Here is a 26,553-nt window from a genome sequence, read left to right on the forward strand (position 1 = left end):
GAAGAGGCCGGGGCTGGCCTCTCAGCCTGGAGCCCGATGTCGCCGCGAAAGGGTGAGGACGCGCCTGGCCGAGGAGACGGAGGCGAGGGCCCAGGACCCCGAGGAGGGAACACGCATCCCTGAAGGCCGGGCCAGCGCGTGGCGTGGGGACACGGGCCCGCGGGCGGGGAATGAGATGGAGGAGTCCTCCCTCCTGGGGGATGGGACCCTTAAGGAGAGGGCGACGGAGACGGGATGTTAGGAGGTTGGAGGGCAGAGGTCTCCCCCGGCCCTTAGCCAGCGACCCGCGAATGCCCCTCCGATGGGACGCGGGGCTGTCAGGAGTCTCTTCTTCCAAAGACGGGCGGCGGCCGAGCTGAGCTGCAGGGCGGGGGGTGGAGGGGGCGTCGCGCGGTTCCGGGCGAGGCCACAGAAATAGGAGCGTCGCTCAGGGCTGGGAACGGCCTGTCTCGGGGGCGGGAGGAGGGGGTCCTGCTGGTTCTCCCGGAGGCAAGGGGCGTGGTGACATTTCCCCGTGGCTCCCGTGAGCTGGACAGTGTCCAGACGCTGTGGCTTAGGCCCCAAACGACTATTAGCACCCACTTCACACGGAGCCAAACCGGTTCGGGCAGCACCCACTTCCCGGCGGGAGAAACAGGCTCGGGAACCCAGTTACAGGCCGCGTGGTGGGAAGAGAGAGGGGCAGAGGCTGGGCTGGTCCCGTCTGTACTCACCCCCCCCCCCCCGCCCCAGTGCCGACCAGTAATCACCCCCCCCCCCCCCCCGCCCTCGGCTGAATTAACCTTTACGCTGCGCTCTGGGCTGTGGAACTGGAGGCCAAGGCGCGGGTGCCGCCGTCTCCTGCGGGGACCCTCCGGTCAGGACCAACGGGGAGACTCACCGCCGGCCGGAGTCCTGTCCCTGCGGCGCCTGCCCCCCAGGAGGGCCGGGCTTGGGGGCTGGCTGGCGGCGACGCGCGGTTGGAGCTCACGCGGGTCTGCCTGCGGCTGGAACCACACGGCCGGCCTTGGTTTTCGGCCTCATCGGCCGGTTAAACATTAACCTCTGATAAAGCCTCGCCCCCGGGAACTGGGTGCCCGCCTCCCGAGGGGCAGCGCCCGAGCCTGGTCCTCAGCTCGGGAACGGTGCGCGGACGTGAGGCCCCCGCTTCGCTGAGACAGACTTTTCGGGACCCACGCGGACCCCGTCAGAGCCCTCAGGAGGGGCTGCCCATCCCACTGCTTACCCCGCGGGCCGGGCGGGTCAGCTGTGCGCGCACCTGCGCGCCGGGCGGGCGCTGACCAACGCCGTCTTCGATGCTGAGCACACTCCCCCGTAAGGGACCGCGCGGCCAGGGGCGGGCGCGAGGGTAGGGTCTCCAGCCCGAGGGGGTGCTGCGAGGCCGGTCCAGCGGGGCCCTGGGCACGAGGGCCGCCTGCAGCCTCGGCCTCAGACCATCACCCGACCACAGGCGGCCCCACCCCGTCCCCCTGCTCTCCACGCCTCACCTCGCGGCCACGGGTTCAATCCCGCCTCCCGGTGGAGCCAGGGGCGAACCTGCATGTGGCAGCTCGGTGACCCGGGTGACAGCTCACAGCCTCTCTAGCTCGAGTGGCGTGTGACATGTGGCATGACGTGTGGCGTGTGGCGTGTGACGTGACCCCGAGCGCCACGCCCCGAAGTGTCTGAGCTGCGGAGGCATTGGCTGGCAGCGGCAGCCTCGGGTGAAGACAGGGCAGCTGGCCCACCCCGCCCCAGGCGACCCCTTCTCATCCCCAGCACTTGGCCTTTTGAGTTTGGGTAATGGTGGCCTGGGTCCCAGGTGACCCTCAAGGGGAGGAACCCAGGGTCAGGTCAGACCAAAGCCACCTGGCCCTGCAGGGTGTCGCTGCGGCTCATCGCGGGCCCTCGCCGCCAAGTCTTTGCCCAAAGTCTCCCTGTGGCACGGGGGGCGCGGTGAGAAGAACTCAGGTGGCCCTGGCCAGGTCGCTCAGTGGTTAGTGTTGGCCCGCGGACGGAAGGGTTGCGTGTTCGATTCCTGGTCAAGGACAAGGACCTCCGTTTCCGGTTCCATCCCTGGCCCCGGTCAGGGCGCGTGCAGGAGACAACCGATCGATCGACCCGTCTCTCTCACATCAAAAGGTCGCTCTCTCGCCCTGGCCGGTCTGGCTCAGTGGACAGGGCATCGGCCTGTGGCCTGAAGGGTCCCAGGTTCGATTCCGGTCGAGGGCACAGGCCCAGGTTATGGGCTCGATCCCCAGTGTGGGACGTGCAGGAGGCAGCCGATCCATGACTCTCTCTCCTCATGGATGTTTCTATTTCCCTCTCCCTTCCTCTCTGAAAGCAATAAAAATATATTTAAAAAAAAAGTTCTCCCCATCCTCCCCCCCGCCTTCCATTCTCTCTAAAAATAAATAAATAAATGAAAATCCATGGGAAAAACATCCTCAGGTGAGAATTAGGGAAAAATAGAACTCGGCTGCACGGAGGGTTCCGAGGCCCGAGCAATGCCCCCTTCTCTCCAGGTCCGACGTTGACCTTGGAGGCCCGGGTCAGCATGGTCAGCCAGTGCCTGCAGAGGCTGAGCGTGGACGGTGCTGTGACCGGCGGTTGGGGCTGTGGGCCCACCTGTGGGGCCGGGGAGGAGGAGCTCACAGGGCAGGCTGGCTGGTCAAGCCCACGGGCACCCCGCACGGCCTCAGCTGGGCGGGCGCTCCTCCGAGCGGCCGGCTGTTCCCAGCTCGGGGACACCCGGCTCCTCGAACCCGCCAGGGGCCCCCTCGGGGTGGCCGCTTAGAGCGGGGGGTGCTCCTGTGGCCGTCTCGAGGCCACGAGGAAGGCTGCTCTGGGTCCCGTAGACTCAGACCCTCGGGTCAGCGGGCTCCTCGCCCGACTTCCCACCTGCCCACTCCCTCAGCGATGCGCACCCCTCTTCCTGTTACCACCTCGGGCAGCTGCCTCGGCCTCTCCCCGGAACAAGCGAGGGTTAGCGCGGCTCTGCAGGGAAGGGCCCCGGGCAGGCAGGCGCGTGGGGACCTGGCGGAGATGGCCCGACACGGAGACACGGCAGCGAGGGGGGCCCGCCGCCCAGGAGTGTGCTGGTGAGGGCGGGACCAGGACGGACGGTGAGCCTTGGGGAGGGAGGTGGGGACTCGGGCCGGGCGCAGGTCGGGGGTCACAGCGGGGTGAGCTGCAGACGCAGAGGACCCGCCCGGAAACAAGGACAGGAGCGCGACGCCCAGGGGAGCTCCCGCGGTGGGCAAGGCCGCAGTGACAGCCCGCACCCTCTCTGCGCGGGTGGGCGGGCGGCCCGGGCCCACGTTCTCCTGACCTTCCCGCCGAGTTCCTGTCTGACCGGGAGACCCGGCTCCTGCCCCGTGACGTCCCGCTGGGGTAGCTGTCAGGTGTGACGTCCCGCTGGGATAGCTGTCAGGGTCCCATGAGGTGCTCGCGAACTGCGAGGGGAGACGGCGCTCTGGCGCTTCCAGGGCCGTGTCCCCGCGCCGGGGCCCACTCAGCCCGGCGATGACTGAGACCCAGACCCCGTGGGCCCAGGGACGCGCCCACCCCACGCCCGTTCCCCTCCAGCTGCCCCCCCCCCGCCCCCCAGAGCGAAGAGGCGCGCAGTCACCGTCCTGCATCACTTGTGAGGGGTTTCAGCCGCTGACCAGCTGGAGGGGCTGGAAATGAAGAGACAGCACACACAATGGAAAATGAAGAACACTGTATGTTTATTAATGTTTATTTCAAATTACAAGAAACAGATCACCAGTCCCTTATTGGTACAAAAATACCTGAAAGTGTGTACTTAGGTTCATGAGCTGAGGAGCTATGTACAAAGAGGAGCAAAGCACATGAGGAAAGCTTGTCCCTGCACCGTCTGCATCCCTGGGGCGCGGGCGCGTGGCCACGCGGCTCGCTGTGACATCACACTCGACGGCGAGCAAGTCCCACCCCGAGAGGTGGGACGCTGGTCAGACTGCCAGGGGTCACATGCAGAGGAGAGAGGACAAGACTTCTAGACTGAGGCACATATTTCTTCAAAGTTTAGCAAACAAAAAAGCATCCTGGGACTCGCCCCAGCACGCTGGGGGCCGACACCCGCCACGCGGCGTCTTCCTTCTCGATCTGGCCCAGGCGGTTACACGAGTATCACTTAAAGAGAAAATAAATCACAGGCAGATAAAAACCCAACAGGCCCCACGCGACCCTGAGCTGTCCCGTTTACATTCATGTCACCGGAATACAAAAATAAAGGCCGAATGTCTTCGGACCCTGGCTGGCGGGTGGCGACTGCCTCGTCCAGGGACCGGCTGCTGTCGGGTGGCCCTCCCGGCCAGGCAGGGCGAGGACGCCCTGTGCCACGCCTGCACTCGCCATCGGTTCACGGAGGCCGGGAAGGGACCAAGGGCCGGGCACACAGCTACATGCGAAACTGAGTCAGAGTCGGGCTCCTGCTGTCCTTTAAATAAAACGCGTGCGTATAAATATGAAATGCCGCAAACACTAGCCATCTACGGGGGAGGGGGCGGGCCTCGCCTCACTGCTGGGCCCGGTCTACTCAGCAGGAGAGGCCGGGACCTGCCCCGCGCTCGGGGCTCACATCCAGCCAGCGAGGGGGGCGGCTCAGTCAGTCCCTCGGGTGGTCGGGCAGCGCCGCCAGCACAGGGAGGCCCGCCTGTGGTCAGGGCTACGGGAGATAAACTGGGTACAAAAAAGAAAACACAACTGAGTAACTACAGCTAAAAACGTCTACTAAAACTTCTTCATTTGCATAAATGGACAGGCACAGAAAACAACCAGAGTGTGGCCTGTAGAGTAACAGCTTCCCCTCTATTGACTGGCCCACGGGGCGCCCGAGGCCAAGGCCTGTGTGTTTCCGGGGACCCGTGGGGGTCAGCGGGGGCACGTTTAGAGGCCAGTCAACGTCGGAACTGCTACTAGACAAGAAAATCACTTGCACCACAGAGGTCTGTGTGCTCGTCAGAGACCAAAGGAAAGAGACACGGCCACTCTCAGACCTGGGGACGCCCCTCTGGGACCGGGCACCGTCCGAGCGGCCCCGGAGCGGGGAGCAGTGTCCTGCTGACGAGCTGGTCCACTCCCCAGCTGCTGTGAGGGACGAGGCGGCAGAGGCCGCCAGCTGCCTCCCGCGCCGGGGTCTCAGGCCGGGGGCATCAGGCACAGGCCGCGAAGCTGGGCCAGGACGTGCCCTTTCAATGTTTCCATCCTTGTCACCATGGAAACCCGCCAATCCGGGCCTGGACCATGGTGCCCTTTCAATGTTTCCATCTGTGTCACCATGGAAACCCGCGAATCCGGGCCTGGACCATGGTGCCCTTTCAATGTTTCCATCTGTGTCACCATGGAAACCCGCGAATCCGGGCCTGGACCATGGTGCCCTTTCAATGTTTCCATCTGTGTCACCATGGAAACCCGCGAACCCGGGCCTGGACCATGGTGCCCTGTCAATGTTTCCATCTGTGTCACCATGGAAACCCGCGAATCCGGGCCTGGAACATGGTGCCCTTTCAATGTTTCCATCTGTGTCACCATGGAAACCCGCGAATCCGGGCCTGGACCATGGTGCCCTTTCAATGTTTCCATCTGTGTCACCATGGAAACCCGCGAATCCGGGCCTGGACCATGGTGCCCTTTCAATGTTTCCATCGTGTCACCATGGAAACCCGTGAATCCGGGCCTGGACCATGGTGCCCTGTCAATGTTTCCATCTGTGTCACCATGGAAACCCGTGAATCTGGGCCAGGAACATGGTGCCCTTTCAATATTTCCATCCTTGTCACCATGGAAACCTGTGAATCCGGGCCTGGGACATGGCCCTTTCAGTGTTTCCATCTGTGTCACCATGGAAACCCGCGAATCCGGGCCTGGACCATGGTGCCCTGTCTGTTTCCATCTGTGTCACCATGGAAACCCGCCAATCCAGGCGGGGATGTGCCCTTTCAATGTTTCCATCGTGTCACCATGGAAACACGCGAATCTGGGCCTGGACCATGGTGCCCTTTCAATGTTTCCATCTGTGTCACCATGGAAACCCGCGAATCCGGGCCTGGACCATGGTGCCCTTTCAATGTTTCCATCCTGTCACCATGGAAACGCACGAATCTGGGCCTGGACCATGGTGCCCTTTCAATGTTTCCATCCGTGTCACCATGGAAACCTGCCAATCCGGGCAGGGACATGGCCCTTTCAGTGTTTCCATCCGTGTCACCATGGAAACTCACAAATCTGGGCAGATATGGTGCCCTTTCAACGTTTCCATCCGTGTCACCATGGAAACCCGTGAATCTGGGCGGGGACATGCCCTTTCAACGTTTCCATCCGTGTCACCATGGAAACCCATGAATCTGGGCGGGGACATGCCCTTTCAACGTTTCCATCCGTGTCACCATGGAAACCCGCCAATCCGGGCAGGGATGTGCCCTTTCAAGGTTTCCATCCGTGTCACCATGGAAACTCACAAATCTGGGCGGGGATGTGCCCTTTCAATGTTTCCATCCGTGTCACCATGGAAACTCACAAATCTGGGCGGAGACATGGTGCCCTTTCAAGGTTTCCATCCGTGTCACCATGGAAACTCACAAATCTGGGCGGGGACATGGTGCCCTTTCAAGGTTTCCATCCGTGTCACCATGGAAACTCACAAATCTGGGCGGGGACATGGTGCCCTTTTAATGTTTCCATCCGTGTCACCATGGAAACTCACAAATCTGGGCGGGAACATGGTGCCCTTTCAAGGTTTCCATCCGTGTCACCATGGAAACTCACAAATCTGGGCGGAGACATGGTGCCCTTTCAAGGTTTCCATCCGTGTCACCATGGAAACTCACAAATCTGGGCGGAGACATGGTGCCCTTTCAAGGTTTCCATCCGTGTCACCGTGGAAACCTGCGGGTCTCTGCAGGAAGCCAAGCAGGTGACCTTTTCTTATCAGAGCCTTGAGTCCCCAAGGGAGGACAGCCATGAGGAGACTCAGGCCACCGCAGGGGTCAGGCAGTGATCCTTCTAGAACAGGCGGCAGGTGCGCCGGCGGACGGACCACGGGCAGACGAGAGTAGCAGAGTCTCAGGAAAGCTGCCTGTCTCCAACCAGCGGGGGACTCGGCCCTGCGGGCGTGGCGGGGGGTCCCCGGAAACGAAGGCTCCTGGCTGCGGAAGACGGGGCACCTCGGAGCACGAGCGCGGCACCTTGTGTGGAGAGAGAGTGACGGACGGCGGCTGCCTGGCTGGTCCATGAAGCGTGTCCAATGCCGACCACAGGGGACGCCGTGGTGTTTGTAGAAGCTTTTCCAGTCAACTGGGAAGGGCGGGGGTGCCGATTATTTGGACGCTGAATCCGCCCGCGGTGACCTGCAGGCGGGCCCGCCCTCCGGACTCCTCCGTGTTCCGTCGGCAACGTCTACCGTCCGCTTGAAACTGTCTCTCCGTCTTGTATGCGCTGCACAGCCGTGTCCCCGCCACCAGGGGCTGAATACGACATTGAGAACAAGGAGTGCAAAAAAGGGATCAATACAAAAAAGTAAACATGTCAGTTTTAATTGTCAAGATTATTCCAGGGCAAGAGTTTATTTCCAATCACTTCTAGGGTTCACACGTGGCCCCGCCGGGACGCTCCTTCCAGTTCTCCTCCAACTCAGCACTCGCGCTCTCAGCCCCTGATGTGGCTGGCAGGGTCCAAGCAGCAAATCACCGTCACGTCCGAGGACTATCCAATATTGGGGGTTGGCACCGGGGGAAGCGGTTTTGCTCCCCAGGTACAGAATCAAAGTGTGTTTTCAACCATGCAAAGGCCTCCGGCTCCTTCCAGCGCGACCTCCCTCCAGCCACCGGCTCAGGCGGGTCTGAGGCCACCGGGCCACGTGGGTGCGCCCCAGCCGCCGGCCGCGCGGGGCGAGTCACAAGGCCACGCGGACGCAGTGGTGCTTGAGCTTGCAGGGCAGCACCCCCTTGTTGAGCTGGTAGAAGTCGACGAGCTGGATCAGGTCGGAGAACTTGGTGTTCCCGTCGTCCAGGCTGAAGAACACCTGGCCCTCCTCCTCACACTGAGAGACACAAGACACTCCCGGGTTAGCGCCCGGGGCCCGGCCCGCCGCACCGGCCCCCCCACAGCTCTGCCGGGCAGCGGGCTCCCCGTTTCCAGGAAAACCTCTCGGGAAACCCTTTAAGCGTCTCCCCCCCCGTGAGCGTGGAAATGCCCGACGTCGACCGCTCTGCAGTCTGGTTAGTTTCTAACTTGAAAGCTGCGTTAAGAGGAGAAGCGGCAGGAAGGAGGATTAGCAGGATGACGTCGATACTCACAGGTAAGATCTGGAAATTTTTGATTTTCTGGTGGTGGCTCAGCGTGAGCACGTACGCCTTGGGGTTGCTCTGGCTGTCACGGACCAGGAAGAGCCTGGGGAGGGAAGGTGACCGACCGTCAACGTGAAAAGCCAGACCCAGTGCGCACACCTGCCCGTGCGCGCACACGCACACGCACGCACACGCACACACACGCTTCCCTTGTAGCCACGAGGCTGCGGGGCCTCGGCACCCGCATGCCCAGGCTGAGGTTTCTCACATCACGCCGAGAGGACCCAGGGCTCCCTGGTACCCACGGCCCTGCGGCTCAGGGGAAGGGGGCGCGGCTGGAACACGGGGTCTGTGGGGTGAGGAAGCTCTCCAAGGTGGTGGCCAAAGGCAGCCTGGCCAGATCTGGGCAGCGAGGGAGCAGCAGGGATGGACAGACCCAGGTCAGCAGGGGCCAGGAGTCTGTGATGAAGAAAAGGTCCTTCTCAGAGCAGAAGGCGGGGCCAGGAACCAGCGAGGCCGCGCAGGACCTGCTGGGGACGGGGCCACGTCCCATCACAGGCCAGGGCCCCCCACGGGCGGAGACGTCCACCCTGGACACCCCGAGAGACTCCGAGGATGACTCAGCAGCTCTCCTGTCTCAAATGCAACGCCAGACGCACTAGCCCGAGGCACATTCTAGAAGAACTGGCTTCTGCTCAGAACCAGGGTCCATGGAGACAGAGGTGAACTGGGGAGCCGCGCTGGTGCGGGGGGGTTAGGGTGAGCTCTGATGGCGGGGAGCATGCACGTCGGATGAGGGCTGCACCCCGTTAGGCAGCACGGCCGCTGCTTGGCAGGAACCCTGCGGGCGGGTGGGGGTGCACGTGGGGGGCTGCAGCCCCTCCTGGGTGTGTTTCCTGCCCTCACTCTCCTCCAGGTGTGAGTGGAGGCCACCCGCCCGCCGCCCTGTCCTGTCCTGCCCTGCGGAGCTGACACCAGGGACGGAGTGCGCTCATCTAGCCCCAGGGCCCCCTCCAGAGGGCGGCAAAGGGGGCTGCTGGCCTGGGCCCGGGGCCAAGGTGAAGGTCCTCACTTCCCTGGGGTACGTCCCCGGGAGGCGGGCCTCAGCTTCCCGAGCACCAGGCAGGGCACTGGCAGCGGTGCCGCCCGGGACACCGGGGTCCCGCCCGGGGCAGCTCACGGCTGGGAACAGGTCCTCACGGGTCACCCCAGCCTCCGCCTGCCACTGCGCAGTCTATGCTGGGGGCCCTGGGGACCCCGCCCCCCAAAGAAACGCAAACCTTGTGGGCGAACAGGGCTCAGAGTTAGGCCACTCTCCCCGCATGCCGGACCCCGCGGACAGGACACCGTTTACGGCTGAGGGGCTGCTGTCGGCTCGACGGGGACTGCGCTGGGATCAAGTGGCAGCTGCCCCGGCAGCTGGGGAACCATTTGAGCCGCCGCGGAGTCAGACCCTCTGTACACGCGCAGGACCAGCGCCCGCCGCGTGCGTCCGGGACCCAACGAGCAGACAGGAGCGAGCAAAACCGAAGGGGAGAGAGAGAGCAAGGGAGGAGGGAGGCGAGGAGGGAAGGAGGGGCAGCTGACCTGCAGGGTGAGGCCATCAACGTGACCAGGTGAGGAAACGTGCGTCACCAAAAAGCACGCGCAGGAAACCCCCAACGCACGGCCTTGGGGAAGCCGGGCACTTCCCGCCCGCCTGACCTAAGCCTCTGCCTGCCACTCACCCCGCTTCTAAGGACTCGCCGGCAAAGACACCGGCACGAGCAGGAGGCGCGTGACGGAGCCCGAGAGCCAGAGCCTAAGCCTGGAGCCGCGGGAGCGAGCAGACCTCTGCCCACGGTGGCGCACGCGGCCGCGCCGGCTCGGCTTTCGCAGCGGGCAAGGCGGGCAGGACGGGAGACAAGCACGTGTGCTGGTATTTAGAAAGCGCACCCGTCCACTCTCTCCAAAAAGCCAGCGGAGCCGAAGCACGAAGCGGACCACGGAGGAGCTGGGGGGACGCGGGCGGCCGGAGGCGGGGCATTGGGGCGTCCTCCCGAGCGATGCGGGAATCCTGCCACGCCCGACGGGTAAAGCGCGTCCGAGTGGGGCGGGCCGCCCCGGGCGGTTAGGGTCCTCACTAGGCTCTCCCAGCGGGAGGCGGCGGCAGCAGGACCGGAGCAGGGAGAGCCGCCCGCCTCCACCTCCCTTGGCAACAACAGCAGCGCGACGCCGGGCCGTGTGCAGTCGCAACCCACGCTGAGCCCGGCCTTCGGCAGAGCACGGGCTTCTCGTGCAGAAGAGCAACAAGGCCGCCAGGACTCGCTCAGATGCCCCGTTTGGGAAATGTGTCCCGGAGCCGCCTGCACCGGCTCCTGGGCCTGCGGAGGCCACCACGCTCAGGGCGGCCAGAGGGCTCGGGCGCCACGGAGGAAGGGGCCGTGACCAGGGACGGCACATGCAGCGGCAAGAAGAATGCATTTTGGTTGAAATAAATCAAACGTAAGAACCGAAATCCACGCGTGAGAAAGCAGGGCCTCGTTGGTCACTAGGACGGTGGCGCCACGCCAGTGCTCTGAAAACTGACAACTAAGTACCGAGGTGCATTTCCCAGGAGACCGAGCACATGACGAGGGAAAGGACTTCGCTAAGAAACGAAGGCGGAGTGGGGCCAGAGGACGAGTCTGTTCCCTTAATGAAGCACTGACACCGAACAGGCCGAAACCACGTGGTGAATGGCGGGGGGCGGGGGGGGGGGGGCGGCCAGGGAGGGTCAGGCCCACGGCACCAGCCCTGCCCCACGCTGAGCACACGGGGCGGGGGGGGACCAGGCCCAGCGGAGGACAGAGCGCTCTCCTCGTGCCCCGGCCGCTCCCAGGGGCCCCGAGGCTGCGCGTGCAGCGCTGACCGTCCCCACCGGCATGCCGTCGCGCCCCTGCTGCAGCCAGGGCCCCGCGGGACGAAAGGCAAGGCCGGCACGAGTGCCTGGGGGCACCCACCCTCCTCAAGGAGACCTGAGAGACAGACGTATGGGCGAAGTGCACTGGGGACCCTGATCCGAACCAACTGGATTTAAAGGACTTTTTTTTTTTTAACCATTTGGGGAAATCAGGACGTGGATAGGATGTTACCTGATTTTTTTGGTTTGTTATTGTTGAGGGTTTCTTATTTTTATGTAAAAAGCCTTTCTTGTTAGAAGCATTCAGCTGTCCCTTCCCGACCCCTTCCTTTGAAAGTGTGACTGACCCTGCGGGCCAGGAGAGGGCCCTCCTCCTTAGGGGTGCAGGCGGCTTCGCCCGGTTCCTCTAGAGGGTCCCCAAGTGGGGGGGGCGCAGAGGCAGAAACAGGGTAAGGGGACAGACAGTCAGCCAGCAGGCTTTGAAGCCGGCACAGGAAAGGGGGCGCACGACCCCCTCCCTCGTAGGTCAGGTTTTCAATGCCCACAGTGCGACTTGTAAGAGGCGGAGGGCAAGAGGATCGTTCTTTGATTCGACAGCTTCCCAGACGGTTGTGAGCGGACCCTGCGTGGCCAGCGGACCAGGAAGTGGCCCAGGCGCCTCACTGCCGGGCCAGGAGCAGCCCCAGTGCGTCTCCTGTGCGGGTGAGGCGTGGGCGGTGAGCGCTGCAGGGACCGGCCACTGCAGGAGCTGCCCCATCAGTCACAGGGCTGCCCCCCACCCCGGCCAGTGCCCCCCAGGGATGCTGAGTGGGTGTGGCCAGGCTCTGAACTCAGGGTGTTAGCCCTCTTGACCCCGAGGGCCCTGGGAGGACCGCAATGTGGACGACGCCAGGGGATGTGCCCGGTGACCCCATCAGATGGCCGCCGGCCAGCGTCAGCCACCGGAGGTGCGGAAGCCATCCCAGCCCAGGGGAGAGGAGCCACTCCCGGTGAGAACGGCCCGGGCGGCTGTGGGCGGGGCTGTCTGCGCTCGGTGGTGACGCAGGGCACACACGGTGCCAAGGGCCTTACTGATCAGAGGGGCTGGCCTGTCCTGGCCTGCTCCCTGCGGCACAGGCGGGCATGGTGACGGCACGCAAAGATGGCGACCCTCACTGCTGGACGGGCCTCGTGCAACCCACACGCCCTGAGCGGCCTCGTCTGCTCCGTGAGGCTCTCCTTCTGCCCTGTCCGGAGCGAGGCCTGGGCGGACCCCGCGCCCAGTGCACGGCCCTCAGCACCTGCCCGCACGCTTACCCGTCCACCAGCCCCTGCTGCTTGATGATCCTGTGCGACTCCTCCCTGGAGATCCTGCCGTGGAACCAGTGCTGGCTCTTGTGAATCACTGTGGAGGGGGAGGGGGGAGAGAGGAGGAGAGAGGGAGGGGGGAGAGAGGGAGGGTGGGTCCCGGCCCTGCGCAGGGCTGCCCCCAGCACAGCCGTGTGGCTGGCGCGCCCCTTCCTGAGGCCATCGGGCAACCTGCGTGGACAGCGTGGGGGGGGGAGCGGACACCCAGGGTGGATGGCGTGGGGGGGGGGGAGCGGACACCCTGGGTGGACGGCGTGGGGGGGGGGGCGGACACCCTGGGTGGACGGCGTGGGGTGGGGTGGGGTGGGAGCGGACACCCTGGGTGGATGGCGTGGGGGGGAGCGGACACCCTGGGTGGATGGCGTGGGGGGGGGGGGGGCGGACACCCTGGGTGGAGGAGCGGACACCCTGGGTGGACGGCGTGGGGTGGGGGGGGGGAGCGGACACCCTGGGTGGACGGCGTGGGGGGGGCGGTGTTCCGTTGCGCACAGCGGCCCACGTACCGGTGTTGAGGGAGGAATGGGCGAGGGGGCTTTGGCTGCCGAGCGCGCTCATCCTGGTGCTGCGTCTCTGCAAGGGAAACGCCACGTCAGTGCTGCCGGCGACGGGCAGGGCCGCCCACCCGTCCGCGCTGCTCAGGGCGTCCTGCCTGGGCGGACGGGGCCTGGCCCGAGAGACTGCCGCGGGGAACGAGGAGCGCGGGGAACGAGGAGCGCGGGCCCGGTGGGCCAAGCAGAGCCAGGACGCCGTGCCGGCGTGCTCCTGACAGTCCCGCCCGGGGCAGCGGCTCCGTCCGTTTCCCACGGGAGACGTGTGGGGAGTTGGATGAATCTCAGCAGAAACCACAGGCCCCCCCGCCCCCCCCCCCGCCGTGGGGCCCTCGGCTGCCCGCTCGGGGCTCAGGAGCGCTGTGGATCCAGAGCGGCAGCTCCTGCTTCGGGCACCGTCTTCAGAGTCAGAACCGGGGGAGCCGGTGCCGTTCTTCCATCTGGAGAGCAGGGACGTGAAGGTGGTTCAAGGCCACGGAGCCGGTCGGTGGTGGAGCCACGAGGCGTGGGCTGTGGCCCGCAAACCCAGGCCCCGACAGCTCCTCAGCAGGGAGCGTTGTGTGTGTGGGCCCCGAAGCCCCGCTCCTGTCCTGGTCCTTCCTGGGGTGCCCAGGGGACAGGAGGTGGGTGCTGCGGATGGTAACCTCGATGCCACCCTCCCCCCAACTCCTTACCCCCTGGCCAGCACCCACAGAGCCGCTGTCCGGGAGCAGCGCGAGCAGGGTCCCGCCGGGGAGGGGCTGTCGTACCCTTACCCTCCAGGCGTGCCCTTCCTCCAGCGCTGCACTCTCGGCCTCGTCGGGGTTGTCGATCACTCTTCCGGTCTGCCCGGAGAAGTCCATGGCCACGAGGGAGTTCTCGGAGACACTGCGCTGCAGGGGGGCGCGGGGCTTGAACATAGGAGCTGCCAGAGCACCCGGGCGCTCGGCACGAAGCAGTCCTAGGCGCCAGGGCAGGGCCGCCAACACCCCTCCCGACTCCCAGAGGTGCGGGTGGGGCCTCGGGCAGACAGATGGCCCTTCAGCTAACACGGGTTTGGTCTCTCCCGAGACTAAGAAATGCCCCCTCCTGTGCAGGCGCGTGCAGGGACACCGGCCTCCCCTGGCGTGAGGGACAGAGGTCCCAGGAAGGGACACGGGTCATGCAGACGGTGCAGCGGGAGGACGAGTGTGTCTGCACCTCTGGGAAGGCAGGTGTCCTGAGAACCGGGGGACTCCTCTCTCTCCTCTCTCCTCTCACCAGCGAAGGACCCGTGGCATGGCCAAGGGCACCAGCCCTCAGGGAGTCCGTGCCGCTCCTGCCCACCTGCCCACCGAGCGGAGCAGCCACCTAAACCGCCCGGGGCTGCGGGGCGGGACAGGGACGGCAGCAGCCCCCGGGACCCGGGTGCGGGGGACGGCTGGCTTCTCTGGGACCGCAGGCCTGAGCTGCCCCCCCCCCTCCAATTGGGGAAATCTGGACGTGGATAGGATGTAAGAGACATGGCGGCGGCTGTGTGTGAAGAGCTGAGGGGATGGCCCTGGCTCTGAGGGCGGCCGGTCCACTTACCACGGGCCCGGAGAGGGAGCTCAGGTAGGCCGCCTTTCTGTGGTGGGGGAGCCGGTAGTTCTGGTAGAGGGTCATTCCATACTACGGGCCAGAGCAAGAGCCAGAGTCAGTGCTGGCGCGGGCGGTTGGGAATGGAGCCCCGCGGGGCCCCGCACGCCCCGTTCACTCTGCTTTCCCCAAACCGGTCACACGTATGCAGACCACAAACACCACCCGAGTATGGGGAACCTTCTCCGTCCCCCACCTCTGCTCCCCCAAATCTCTACCTGCTCCGCCCACTGGCGTCTGCACCAGCGGTTCCCGGCGTGGGGCACACCTCCCACGGGGGCAACTGAACTTCTAAGGGGGGCGATTCGAGAGTAAGTTCTTCACAGTGGTTTTTTTTTTGCATTTCTTATGGTTCCAGGGGCCTCGTAAACAGTATGTAAATATGTACTGTGACACATTTATGCATTTCAGTTCTCTATTGTATGTTTTGAAACTTTTTTTGCTATTTTTCCATATCACTTCATATTATTATTTTTTAAAACAATTTCTTAGTGATTTCTTCCTCGGGACTTCCACTGTCCTTTCCTCCTTCTATCTTCCTCTTTCATGGAGGCCGTGTTCTTTGGAAGCTTGTGTAGACCGAGCTCATGGCCTTTTAGGCTTCCCCCCCCGTGAACAGGCGCTCGCCTTTTGAGTAACCAGGATTATATGTCACGGGGGCACCGGGATTTTGGAGATGCTTAGGTGGGGTGTGGCCAGAAGAAGGTTGGGGAGCACGGGGCTCCGTTACAGAAAACAGAGGTTTCCACGCCCCTCCCTCCAGCTGCCTGCTGAGCACACAGCTCCGGTGGCTCTTTGCTGAGGTTCCCTCTGTCTCCACAGGGGGACCCAGCGAGCTGCTCCTGCCTTTCGGCGGCAGAGCGCTCCTGTGGCTGTGGATGGGCGCCCCGAAACTCTCTCCACCAGCCCTGATGGGCGTTTAGCTGTCAGAGTGGCCTGGGAAGGCGTACACACCCCATCTCAGGACCACCTTTCCCAGGAAACAGTAAAATCATCACTTTGGGCCCTTTTGTCTCATCAGCGGCAAACATCACACGAGCCAAGGTTCTGGGGCAGAGAGGCACGGGAGCCGAGCGGGGCTCTGTCCTGTGCGTCCGAGGGGAGTCTGTGCCAGCCTCCGCTGCGCCCGCTTCTCCAGGCGGCGGCACCCCGAGTCTGTCCAGCTGGAAGCGGCAGTGGGGCTGGGGGTTCAGTGACAAGATTCCTGGACCACGCCCTGTGTTGGCGCCAGGTCAGCGAGCAGCTTCCCTCCAGATCCCTGCTCAGCCGAGTTCCTCCTGATCAACTAACTCGCGCGGGCGGGCTTTGTGAATACCAGGGCCGGGAGACATGGGGGGTCCGAGGGGTGTTTGCTCAAGACATTTGTGGGGATGGGAGGTGAGGGGGGTCCCCCACCCCAGGCGCCGTTACTGAAGAGCCTGGGACTCGCTGTGGCCACTGCTGAGAAGCTGCTGTCTGGGGTGCGATCCCCAGGGGTCCCAGCCCATCAACTTCCTTTAGAACTTGCTGCCTGGCGGCACCCCCTGCCCTGGCCACCGCTCGGCTGTGCCGCGGAGGCACGTGTGCCTGGGGACCCCGACTCTCGGGCAGCCGGGAGTCTGAGAGTTGGCCGAGAAAGCAATTCACCCTCCAGCGAGCTCCCTGTGCCCCAACTCCTGGTCCGTCTCTCTCTCCTCCCGGCCCTCTCCCCCAGACCCTGGCCCCTGCCCTCTCCCTGCCCCACGCCCTGGGCACGTGGTAGTGCCTAGAGGCACCCGAGTCGGCTCACCTGCCCGGGCCCGCACCCCCCTATGTGTGCGGCCGCCGGCTCTGCCCTCCCCCTGGGAAGCCTCTGGGAGAAGCTCCCAAAACCCCGTGGGCAAGAGGGGTGCCGGCCCCCGATAACGAGAACCCGGACGGAGCGGGCCGGGCGGGCCTCGCAGGGACAGTACCTTGAGCAGCCGGAACGCGGTCATCCAGCAGATGCGGCCCTGCTCATCCTCCGCGCACAGCAGCCGCAGCTCCTTTGTCTCCTGCAGGACTTTGTTTGGCTTTTAAAGGAGGTAAAGGAAGACGTGGTGAGTGTCCCACAGCCAATCAGAAGCCCGCCTCAGGCTCAGGCAGGACCGAGGCGACACTCGCACACACAGATTGGCTGGGCGCCCCCACAGGGGCCCCTCCGAGCCACCACGCCTTCCCCGGGGCCTCTGAGCTCCTCAAGGACGGACACCTCGTAACACAGGAAACCTTTTCACACGACTGAATCGACCCAGTGTGAGACTGCATTACTGGTCTTAGAAAAAAGCAGCCAGCCAGGAAGAATGCACCGTTTGAATTCCAAAGTGGCCGGCGGGACACAGGCCGGCGGCAGGGCCCGCAGGGGCGGCGGTACCTTCAGGCAGAAGCCGAACTCCGTGGGGGTGTGGTACTGCTTCTTGCCGGAGATCACGGAGAAGACGCTGCAGTCCTCCAGGTCGGCCAGCAGCTGCAAGTGCCTGGGCTCCTGGAGGGAGGAGGCAGCGGTCACCAGGACTGGCTGTTCCTGTCCTGGCCAACAGAGGGCAGGCTGCGCACCTCCCGCAGACATTCCACCGGGCACAGCCACGTGGAAGAGAATCCCTAAGTGAAAACCAAAGTCGCCCTGCCCCCACCAGAAGCCCCGCCCCATTCCTAGACAGAAGACAGTCAGAAGGTACTGGCCTCTGCCAAAGCAGAGCCCCACAACCAAACATCCAAAGTGCAAAGGGGGGCGGGGGGGGGGGGGGAGGGACTCGGAGCCCGAAGGTCAAAGTTAAGAGCACAGGCTCCAAGGCAGGTCCCGTGCCACCTCCCTGTGTATCAGACTCCGCCGCGCCTGCAGCTCCCACCCTCACCTCCTGCCCCGTCCTCCCTCCCAGCTCTGCCTCCAGCTCCGGGCACACAGGTCCCTAGGCTCAGCGTCTCCCAGGAGGGTGAGGGGCCAGACGCCAGAGCCGGCGCTGGGAGTGACCTGCCCCCGCTCCATCAGCGGAGAGACGCTGCTCTGCTCGCAGAGGAGGGAGGCCCCCCACCATGCTCCTTCTCTCCGGCTCCCCCCCCCCAGTCCCCCCCCCCCCGACACCCCTGGAGCAGCAGGAAATCGGGCTGATGTTTAGCACCCTCGCCTCCCTCTTCCTCCCGGCAAGAGCAGACACCTCAGCTCTTAAGAGGTACATGCTCGGCCGAGGCCACTGGCCCGGCCCCCACTGCAGGGTGGACATGGGCGCGAGGAGAAGGGCCACCAGGAGGTGCCAGGACCCACGGAGACCCGAGCGAGGGAGGCCTGCGAGGCCACAGCTCGCTCTGGAAGCCGGCAGCCGCCTGCACCTCTCCTGCCCTCTTCCCAGTGGGGATACGTGCAAAACGGCACTTATTCCTTCCAATCTCTGTAATGGCCCTAGGCCCATCCTGCCTCAGGACGGAGCGAGTCCTCAGCATACAGCCGGCTGCGGCCCGAGGTGGGAGGGGTGCAGCCTGCAGGTTTTAGGTCTGTCTCAGCCAGTGCACAGGGACCCAGGAGCTCCCAGGGGCCCAGGGAGCAGGCAGAGGGAGGCCCCGCCCACTCTGCACCTCCCGCCTGCCGGTGGTGTGGCCGGCCTGCCGGTGGTGTGGCCGGCGTGCCGGTGCTGTGGCCGGCGTGCCAGTGGTGTGGCCGGCCTGCCAGTGGTGTGGCCGGCGTGCCGGTGGTGTGGCCGGCGTGCCGGTGGTGTGGCCGGCCTGCCGGCGGTGTGGCCGGCCTGCCGGCGGTGTGGCCGGCGTGCCGGTGCTGTGGCCGGCGTGGCGAGGCTCACCTTGGAGGAGCCCTTGGTGGAGCAGTAGAGCCCCGACCTCCGCAGGCACAGGTACATCTTCTTCCAGGACTTCCTCCCCAGCTCCTTCACTTGCAGAAACCCTTGGATCTCGGGGCAGCTGCTGGTGTTCAGGAAATTCTGTCAAAGGGCAGGTGTGGAGTCAGGTGCCCGGATACTGTAACGGATGCGTCATCAGCCTCGTGACGTTCTGACAGTCTCTGAATGACTAAAACACTCTTTCTAGGGGCCACACTGAGACTTTTCAAAGGATAAGCGCCCTCTTCCAGTCTTCACCCTTCTGTGTGACTGGTGTGGACGGGCCAGCGTCGGCGGTTAAGTGGACCTTACCTGCAGCTGCAGCACAGGCCCCCACTTCCCGTGCTCTAGCCCCCACAGTGTTCGACCACCAGCACCCCACGCCAGCGCGGGCGAGGAAGTGCCTGCCTTCACTCCGGGGAACCCCGTGCGCATCCGCACACCAGCTCTCCCCGGACGCCTGGGGGACAGCCCAGGGCCCAGCGAGCTCCTCCCGAGAGAGGCCCGAGCCTCTGCGGGTGAGGCCGGGAGGGGCTGGACCGAGAGGGGACACGTGGACAGTGTGGATGCACCTGGGCCAACCCTCCTGGAGCCACTTCAGATCAGGCGATTAAAGCAGCCATGAGCCTCTGGCCGTGGCTGTGCGTGGGCCATGACAAATAAATGCTGCTGGGGCCATAGGGCCTGGGGAGAGGCCTGGACAGGGCTCCCAGGCTCCTCTCGAGGCTCCTCTCGGGGGCTGAGACGCCGGTGGTGACCAACCAGCAGAAAAAGAGGGCTAGGGGCTGGATCCTGCCGGCTCCCCTCCATGGCTCCTCTTACACTGGGTGGAGGCAGCAGCAGGGCTGCCTGCATGCACACACAGTTCCGTCATGTACACGCTGCACATGCATTCAGGGACAGCAGTATGTTCCCTCTCCCGTTCCCGCCTTCCCTGGAGCAGCATGAGCCTCGAGGCAGTGCTCCCTCCACGGCAGGGGTGCGGAGAGGCCCCGGTTTCTAGGCCCACGCTTTACCAAGCAGGACCATTAGCCGAGCGTGCCAGGGGCTCTGCGATGGGCCGAGAGCCCGCGGCCTCCCTCCGGCCCTTGCCCCCCTGGAGCCACAGCAAGTGTCCTGCCACAGGGCCTTTCACTCTGGAGGAGCTGGCCTCCCGCGGACTGCCCAGGTCAGCACGGACTTCTCTCTCTCTAAACTCCATCAAGAACTGAGGCTGACCCGTGACTAAGAACGAAATGGCTCCCAGTTTTTGCGAGGCTGTGGCAGCTCCAGGGAGGACTCCGGTCCGGGACCCCGAGGCCCACGGGCCCTGTACCTGCAGGAGCTGGTTCTGACCGCCGTTGGACTGCTGGCACCAGGTGACCATCTGGTCCGGGAAGAAGTTCTACAGGAGCGGGAAAACGGACACGCCGCAGGTTAGCGTGAGGCGGGGAGAGCACGCTCACAGATGTGCGGGGCTGGCCACCCCCTGCACCGCGCACGGCCTCCTGTCCCCCGGGGCACGTGGGGGCGCCCGCTGCTCTGTGCCTGCCGGGCTGCACGTCAACGTGAGCTCACGTCTCAGTGGCACCGACGCAAGTCACGGCACGAGCCACGCCGCTCCGGAAGCGCGGAGCGGAGGGTCAACACGCACAGCCTGTTTTGGGGAGCACCGTGTCTTACTTCTGTGTGGAGAGCATGAAGCCACGGAGCCAGAGTGGGCCCAGCCTCCGCCCAGGCCCCCCTCGGCCTCGGGACCCGTGCAGAAGCACACTGCGCAGGCCCAAGGCCTGTCCTGGTATTTCACCAGACAAGCACGCCCCCCTCACCCCCAAAAGAGAAAAGCCAGGACACACCCAGGAGACGAGTCAGCACGCCGGGAGAGTAACTTCCCCGCCCGCCCTCCCACAGAGAAGCACAAGGCGACATCTGCTACTTTGGGGAGTAAGCTCTTATTCTGCTGAGTCTCGGACCACTCTGCACCCCTAATCCCCCCTCCCTGTGGAGAAGGCACTGCCTCGGCAGAGCGTGAGCACGGAGTGAAGGTGCTTCGTTACACAGCAGCCCGGGCCCACTACCCGCTGCCCCGAGTCCCAGTGACGCTCTGCTCCGCTCCTATGAATCCCAGTGCCGACGGCAGGGCGCCGAGTCGCACCCCGAGCTGAGGAGACGGGACTCACCGTGGGGTTCTTGAAGAACTCGTATTTGCCATAATTCTTCCTGAACAGAAATTTGCTTTCGCCGGCCATGGTGCTGTCCACCTGGGCCACCAGCTCGTGGTCTTCCAAGCAGCGCTCTGGGAGGAAAAGCGTCTCGTGTGAGAAGGGAGCGAGGACACGCAGGACCTCAAAGGCAGCTGCGCACACAGCCACGCCATCTGGCCGGCTTTCCCGCCACGGACACGGCAAGCGAGCGAAGAGGTGGACGGAGCTCCACGCGCATCTCCCTCTAGCGCTCCGCGGAGCGCAGGGGGCGGCGGGACATGAACAGGAAGGCTTCCTCCCCACGCGGCGTCGACACCGAGCGAGGAAGAGTCACACCCTCCCAGCAAAGGCTGCGCCTCCGGCCAGAGGTGCCGGCTCTTGCTGAGCACCGGCCACCACAGCTGGAGCCACGCACAGACAGCAGGGCACGGCCCTGGGTGTGTGTGGGGGAGAGGGCAGGGCACGGAGGAGCAGAGGGGTGCCCTCCCGGTCTGAGGCCCTCAGTGCCTACCCCAGGAGAGGGCCCGGGAGGGAGGAAGGGGACCCGTGGGGAGACAGGGAAGAGGCGCAGGACACGGCGGCGGCGCATCTGGCGGTGTGTGGCTGCTCGCGGAGCCGCAGGTGCTGCCCCTACCGATGCCCAGGTGAGGGTGGTACTCCACCAGGGTCCAGCTGTTGTCGTCCACGCAGTGGCTGCGGTACACCAGCAGCTGGCACAGGTCTCGGGACTTCATGTCCACTGGAATCTCCACCACTTTGCATGTCCCGTCCTCACCAAAGATTTTAACATCCTGCAACAGACAGGGCGCTCACAGATGAGTAACTGGGCATCTGCCTGTTTGTCTTGTTCTCACGTTTAAGGCTTTTATCATCCAGACTTCCGACGGGGGGAGCTGACGCCGCGGAGCGCGTCTCTGTCCAGGAGCCGTTTCGGGGGCTGCAGCCCTGGAGCCACCGTGGCGTCCACCTGTCTCTGCAGAGACAGAGCAGGCCACCTAACAAAGCTAACTCTGTTCTTCAATGAGGTACAGAGAAGGAGAAGGAAGCTTAAAGGTGGGTTTTTTTGTTGTTGTTGTTTTTTTTTTTAAATATATTTTATCGTTTTTTTACAGAGAGGAAGAGAGAGGGATAGACAGTTAGAAACATCGACGAGAGAGAAACATCGATCAGCTGCCTCCTGCACACCCCCTACTGGGGATGTGCCCGCAACCAAGGTACATGCCCTTGACCGGAATCGAACCCAGGACCTTTCAGTCCGCAGGCCGACGCTCTATCCACTGAGCCAAACCGGTTTCGGCGAAAGGTGGGTTTTTAAGAAATAAAAACTGAACAAAATAAAACAGAACAAGTAAGGCCCGAGGTGCTCCAACATACGTATAACTGTCCCCCGGCAGCTGGTCTGTAGAGCGTCGCCCGGCTCCTGTCCACCACCTCCCCCTGCCCCTGCCCCCCCTGCCCCGACAGTCAGGAGCCCAACAGGGCACTCTCAATGTGCCCGGGACACTCAGGACAAGACCGCCGCGGCCAGGCCTGAGGGACACAGGGCTTCCCCGTGTGCCGTCTCAGGCAGCAGGATGCGTGTCGAGGACGCCGGTGGCTGGGGCGAGGCACTGCACAGTGCAGCCAGTTGCAAAAGCAGACGCCGCCGCAGCAGCTTCACAGGGTCCCTGGCTCCTGTGGCTCCACTGCCCTCGCTGTCCGGGGCCCAGCACACCCGCCCCCTACCTTCTCCCACTCGTGTCCACTACGGCTTAGGAAGAAGGCGAGAACGATTAGTGTCAGTACACTGAACGTGAAACACTGGAAAGAAGGGTGCAGTAAAAACACAGTCACAATCGCTTTGGCCCCGTCCCCTGCAAAAGGACGGGCAAGCCCCGTTTTCTGGGAACTGTCCAAAGCCATTCAAACGAAGGGCCCCAGGCAAAGGGAAGCCAGGGAGGGAGGACTGGGAGGCTGGGAAATGTCCTCTGTGCAGCAGCACCCCCTCAGCCTCTCGGGGGACGGGAGCTGCTGAAAAACAATCTCACCCCAACAGCCTGGAAAAGCCGTCAGAGGAACAAGATGGCATTTTCATACTTGCTGCCTCTTGAAAGGGAGTCTGTCCCTGGCCTCTCCCACCGCCTGTGGGCTGGCCCTCCCCCTCCCCCTCCCTGCGGACCCACCAATCCTGGCCGCGGGGGCGGTGGCAGGCTGTCTCCCGGCAGGCAGGGTGCTGCCCAGGCTCCTGGGCTTAGTCCTCTAGGTGGTAAATCAAGCCACCTGGGCAGCCAATCAGGTCCCTCCCTGGGCCTAGGCGCCCGCCCCCTGGCTCCCGCTCCGTGGAGGCCGTGGCTGCCTGCAGAGGTGGAGGTGGCCGCTCCCAGAGAGCCACTGAGCTCAGACCAAAAGGCCAGGGAGTCCCCGCACACGTCCCGCGCGGAGCGTGCTCTGGGTCCCGCCCTTGGCCAAGTCTCTTAGAGACGGCGTCCCGCGCCTCGTGCCTCCGTGGCCGCTTCAGGTCCTGACGCACTGGCCGCGGCGCTGCCCTGTCACCTTTCTCCCGCTTCCCTGACCCCAGAGCGCACTTTGCCTGGTGTTTACTTCTACTGGAGGCCTCTGGCAGGAGAGGGCTGCACGGGACCAGGGCCCACTGTCCCCGCCCCGCCCACAGCTCCTGGCCCGGAAGGAGTTAAGCTCACTCAGCCCTGAGCTCCAAGGGGGGAGGCTGTGGGCCTGGGGACCACCCTCCAGGTGGGCGGGTCACCCCTGCTGCCTGCCACCTCTCAGCCACCCCCATCTCAGACACCCCGGGGGCCAAGGGGCTGGAGCAGGGCTGTGGAGCCGGCTTTCAGCTCACATCCATTTTTAAAGAAATTCACCCATCTTTTCCCAGAATTTACATTTCACTCAGCGCAAGTTATACTTTTATAAAACATATTACATAGTCCAATACAGCTGACACGATGGACTCTATAAAAATAAAACTTAAATAAAGAAAACACCTCTTTGGTCTCTATGTAAAAACTTTTCTTAAAACTGCCTTCACATAAGAGAAAAACAAATTAAAAAATGCAAACAAGGTCATATAACCCCTTATCGTATAATAATTACTGATATGCTAACTGTATTACAGGCCACGGCTTCTACACACAGCATCTTTTCCAATACAAAACCAGTGTATTCCTAATTTTCCTTCCTCCCTCACTTCCTGAGAGAATCCCCTGTGATTACAATGAATGCTATTTTCTCTCCAAATTCAAGGAATGCTGGAGTGTGTTTTGCACCTAGGAGCCCGTTTAACTGGCCCTGGGGCTTTTTACTCCCCCGCCCCCCCCCCCCAACACACACTCTCTCTCTCTCTCTCCTCCAGCTCTCTCCTGACCTCCTGCTGTGCCAGGCCACCCGCGGTCTATATATAGTCTGGGTATTAAAAGCTGAGACGTGCTTTGTCACAGGGCCACGTCCACCGATTCCCAGAGCAGGCCGGGCTGGGGACCGCCTGGGGGCAGGGGAGCGGGCCTGCTGCAGTCCTGGGGCCGAGACAGACAAAGGGACGCATGGTCCAGCCACAAGGCCTGGAACCTGTGCCGCCCGCCCTGTCCCTGATGCAGGGCACGTCCCCACCCCCGCAGGCCTGCTGACAGAAACCTAGAAGGCCACTGCACGTACCAGCAACTTCAAAGTGGGCACGGGGTGGGAGCTCCGAGAGACGGGGTTTCTAACCAACACACAGACACAAAGGGAAACCGACGGGCGCAGTCAGCCACGGGCCGCCACGCCTGCTGAAGCCGGGAGTTCTAGAGGGAGCGTGTGCACCCGGCCACAGGGGCTCACTGTGGGAGCAGCTAGAGCGGGTCCAGGCTGCGGTGCCCCAGCCTGGTGAGGGCTGCCGGGAGCACGCTGCACCCCAGCGAGGCCCGCGCAGGGCGGCCCAGCAGGGCTCTCGGCAGGCCCAGGCCTCTGCCCGCCGCAGCTCAGCGAGCTGGGGGCAGATCTCGGCGTGGGCACACTTTCCAGGGAGCAGAGACCCAGGTAATGTTGGAAGACGAGCAGGGCAGACTCCCAGTGCCAGCCCGCCTCAGCTGCTGCCTGGCTGTGTGACCTCAGGCAGGTGACTGCCCAGCTGGGCCTCCATGCCCTGGGGCTGCTGGGAGAGCCAGCCATGACGGGGAAGCACAAAGCTCAGCGTGTGGGACCTGTGGAGGCTCCATGCTAACAGCCGCAGGAGCCTGGCTGAGTGGCCCCGCCGCTCTGTGCCTCAGTCTCCTCATCTGTAAAATGGGAACCTGTGAGTAACAGTGGCTCCTGATGTCAGCCCGGCCGGGCTAAGGACAGCCACTGTTTCTGCCCCCCGGGGTGCCCTCGAATGCCGCGGGGAACACAGACGTGGGAACAAGGCAGGCACACGGGAGAGGCCCGGGACCCCGGCAGCCGCTCGGCTCCGAGCTGCTCTGACTCTGAATTGGTTTGCAATTCTGAGGGCGCCAGCCCCTTGCCCGTAAGATGGAGCGGGAAAGGCGGACCGGAACTTGGGCCTTCCCCCACTGCAGTCACCAGTGGCTAATGGCCTTTTACAGTAAAAGTGACATTAAATAGGGCGCGTGACGTCACAGCAGGGCCTCGCTTCAGAGTCAGGTGGGGGTGGGCGAGTGCTTTCCGGCTCCCGCCTCCTGCTGGGCGTGGCGCTGCTCCCTGGCGTGGAACCCTGAGCCCCAGGTGACGCATGTCCCCCTGCCCAGGGCGCTGGTGTTGCTTTCCAGACGCTCCTCATACAGAGTGAGAAGCAGATGGAGAGGCAGGAACTTGGTAACAATCAGGGCTGAAGGCCCATGATCTCCACAGCCCCGCACTGCATTCTGGGAAGCCTGTTTCCTTTTGTCTCGGGGTCCCCAACAGGTGGACTCTCGCTTCAGGCCCGACACCCCGAGCCTGTTGACCTCGGACCTCCGGGCTCTGGCCCAGGTCACCTGGTGAACACAGAAATGGGGCCCTTGGCTCCTCGCACCCAGCGCCACCCAGTCCCGTGCGGATGGACAGCTCTGGACGGAGAGCCACGCTGTGCGCGGAGGGAGCCCCGGGGATCGGCCCTGGGAACTACTGCAGACGCCACAGAGCTGGGCGCTCCAGGCCAGCTCTCGGCTCTTCCTTTTCATCACCTCCACGTGAGGATGTGAGCCGGACCCGTCACTCGGAGCCTCTTGTAAAAACGGGGGGACAGATGCTTATGGAGGAGCCGACCTGGGACCTAGCAGCCGGGAGGGGACACAGGAGGGGGTCAGCGGGGGAAGGAGGCTGACTGCCAGGGGGTGGGGGCAGCTGAGGGAACTGGAAGAGCGTCAGCTGCGCCTGGCAGGTGGAGGGGAGGGGCCGTGGGACTGCCAGGCCATGCCAGGGCCCAGCGTGCCCTGCAGGCAGCTGTCGCTGCCCCCCCAGATGAGGTAAGGAAATCTGGGAGGCAGAATGGCTTGTCCGGTCCAGGAGAGGAACCCATGGGGGCCACAATCGGAACCCAGGGTGTCGGCTGCTGGCCCCTCGTCCTGCCAGCAAGATGTTCAGCTTGGGACTCGCCCCTGCCAAGGGGGACCCCGGCTTCCCGGGACACGCCAGGTGGTTCACCCTGGGGTGCCCTGGAGGCCCAAACGGGGCAGGCCTAGCACGTGTGCAGAAAAGTAAATTCACGTCAAACGGAGCAGAACCAGGCCTAGGCTAGCTGGTCTGGGAGAGAAAGTGTGTTCCACTGATGTTCCCAGCCTGCGCTACGTCAGCAGTGCTGCTGCGCGACGTGAGGCCTGAAGCGGGAGCTGCTCGGCGTGCGCACGTGGCTCTGATCACAATCGCCATCCTGCCCAGCCTCCCGACCCCGACTGGCTCTAAAGGAGAAAAGGCTGCCTTACCGACGCTTCCCCG

At 64.0% G+C, this 26,553-nt stretch overlaps 1 protein-coding gene across 6 annotated transcripts in view; it reads right to left on the reverse strand.

The window, feature by feature from the left end:
- Nucleotides 1–3,686: 3,686 nt before the first annotated feature.
- The window catches only part of GRB10 (growth factor receptor bound protein 10), a 107,067-nt gene continuing 84,200 nt past the window's right edge, over nt 3,687–26,553 (reverse strand). For 5 of the 6 annotated variants that reach the window (XM_054726200.1, XM_054726202.1, XM_054726196.1 and 2 more), the window contains 12 exons: nt 21,302–21,458; nt 20,644–20,759; nt 19,800–19,868; nt 18,449–18,586; nt 17,032–17,142; nt 16,592–16,690; nt 14,613–14,693; nt 13,814–13,936; nt 13,020–13,086; nt 12,466–12,553; nt 8,298–8,391; nt 3,687–8,041 (listed from right to left, as the gene is read on the reverse strand). In XM_054726200.1, coding sequence (XP_054582175.1) covers nt 7,895–8,041; nt 8,298–8,391; nt 12,466–12,553; nt 13,020–13,086; nt 13,814–13,936; nt 14,613–14,693; nt 16,592–16,690; nt 17,032–17,142; nt 18,449–18,586; nt 19,800–19,868; nt 20,644–20,759; nt 21,302–21,458 — 1,290 coding nt within the window. In that variant the 3' untranslated portion in view covers nt 3,687–7,894. The remainder of the gene's footprint in view (nt 8,042–8,297; nt 8,392–12,465; nt 12,554–13,019; nt 13,087–13,813; nt 13,937–14,612; nt 14,694–16,591; nt 16,691–17,031; nt 17,143–18,448; nt 18,587–19,799; nt 19,869–20,643; nt 20,760–21,301; nt 21,459–26,553) is intronic. The other variant, XM_054726198.1, reaches the window with a different exon arrangement.

The sequence above is a fragment of the Eptesicus fuscus genome, chromosome 14 (genome assembly GCF_027574615.1).
Source record: "Eptesicus fuscus isolate TK198812 chromosome 14, DD_ASM_mEF_20220401, whole genome shotgun sequence".
In the NCBI taxonomy this organism is placed as follows: domain Eukaryota; kingdom Metazoa; phylum Chordata; class Mammalia; order Chiroptera; family Vespertilionidae; genus Eptesicus; species Eptesicus fuscus.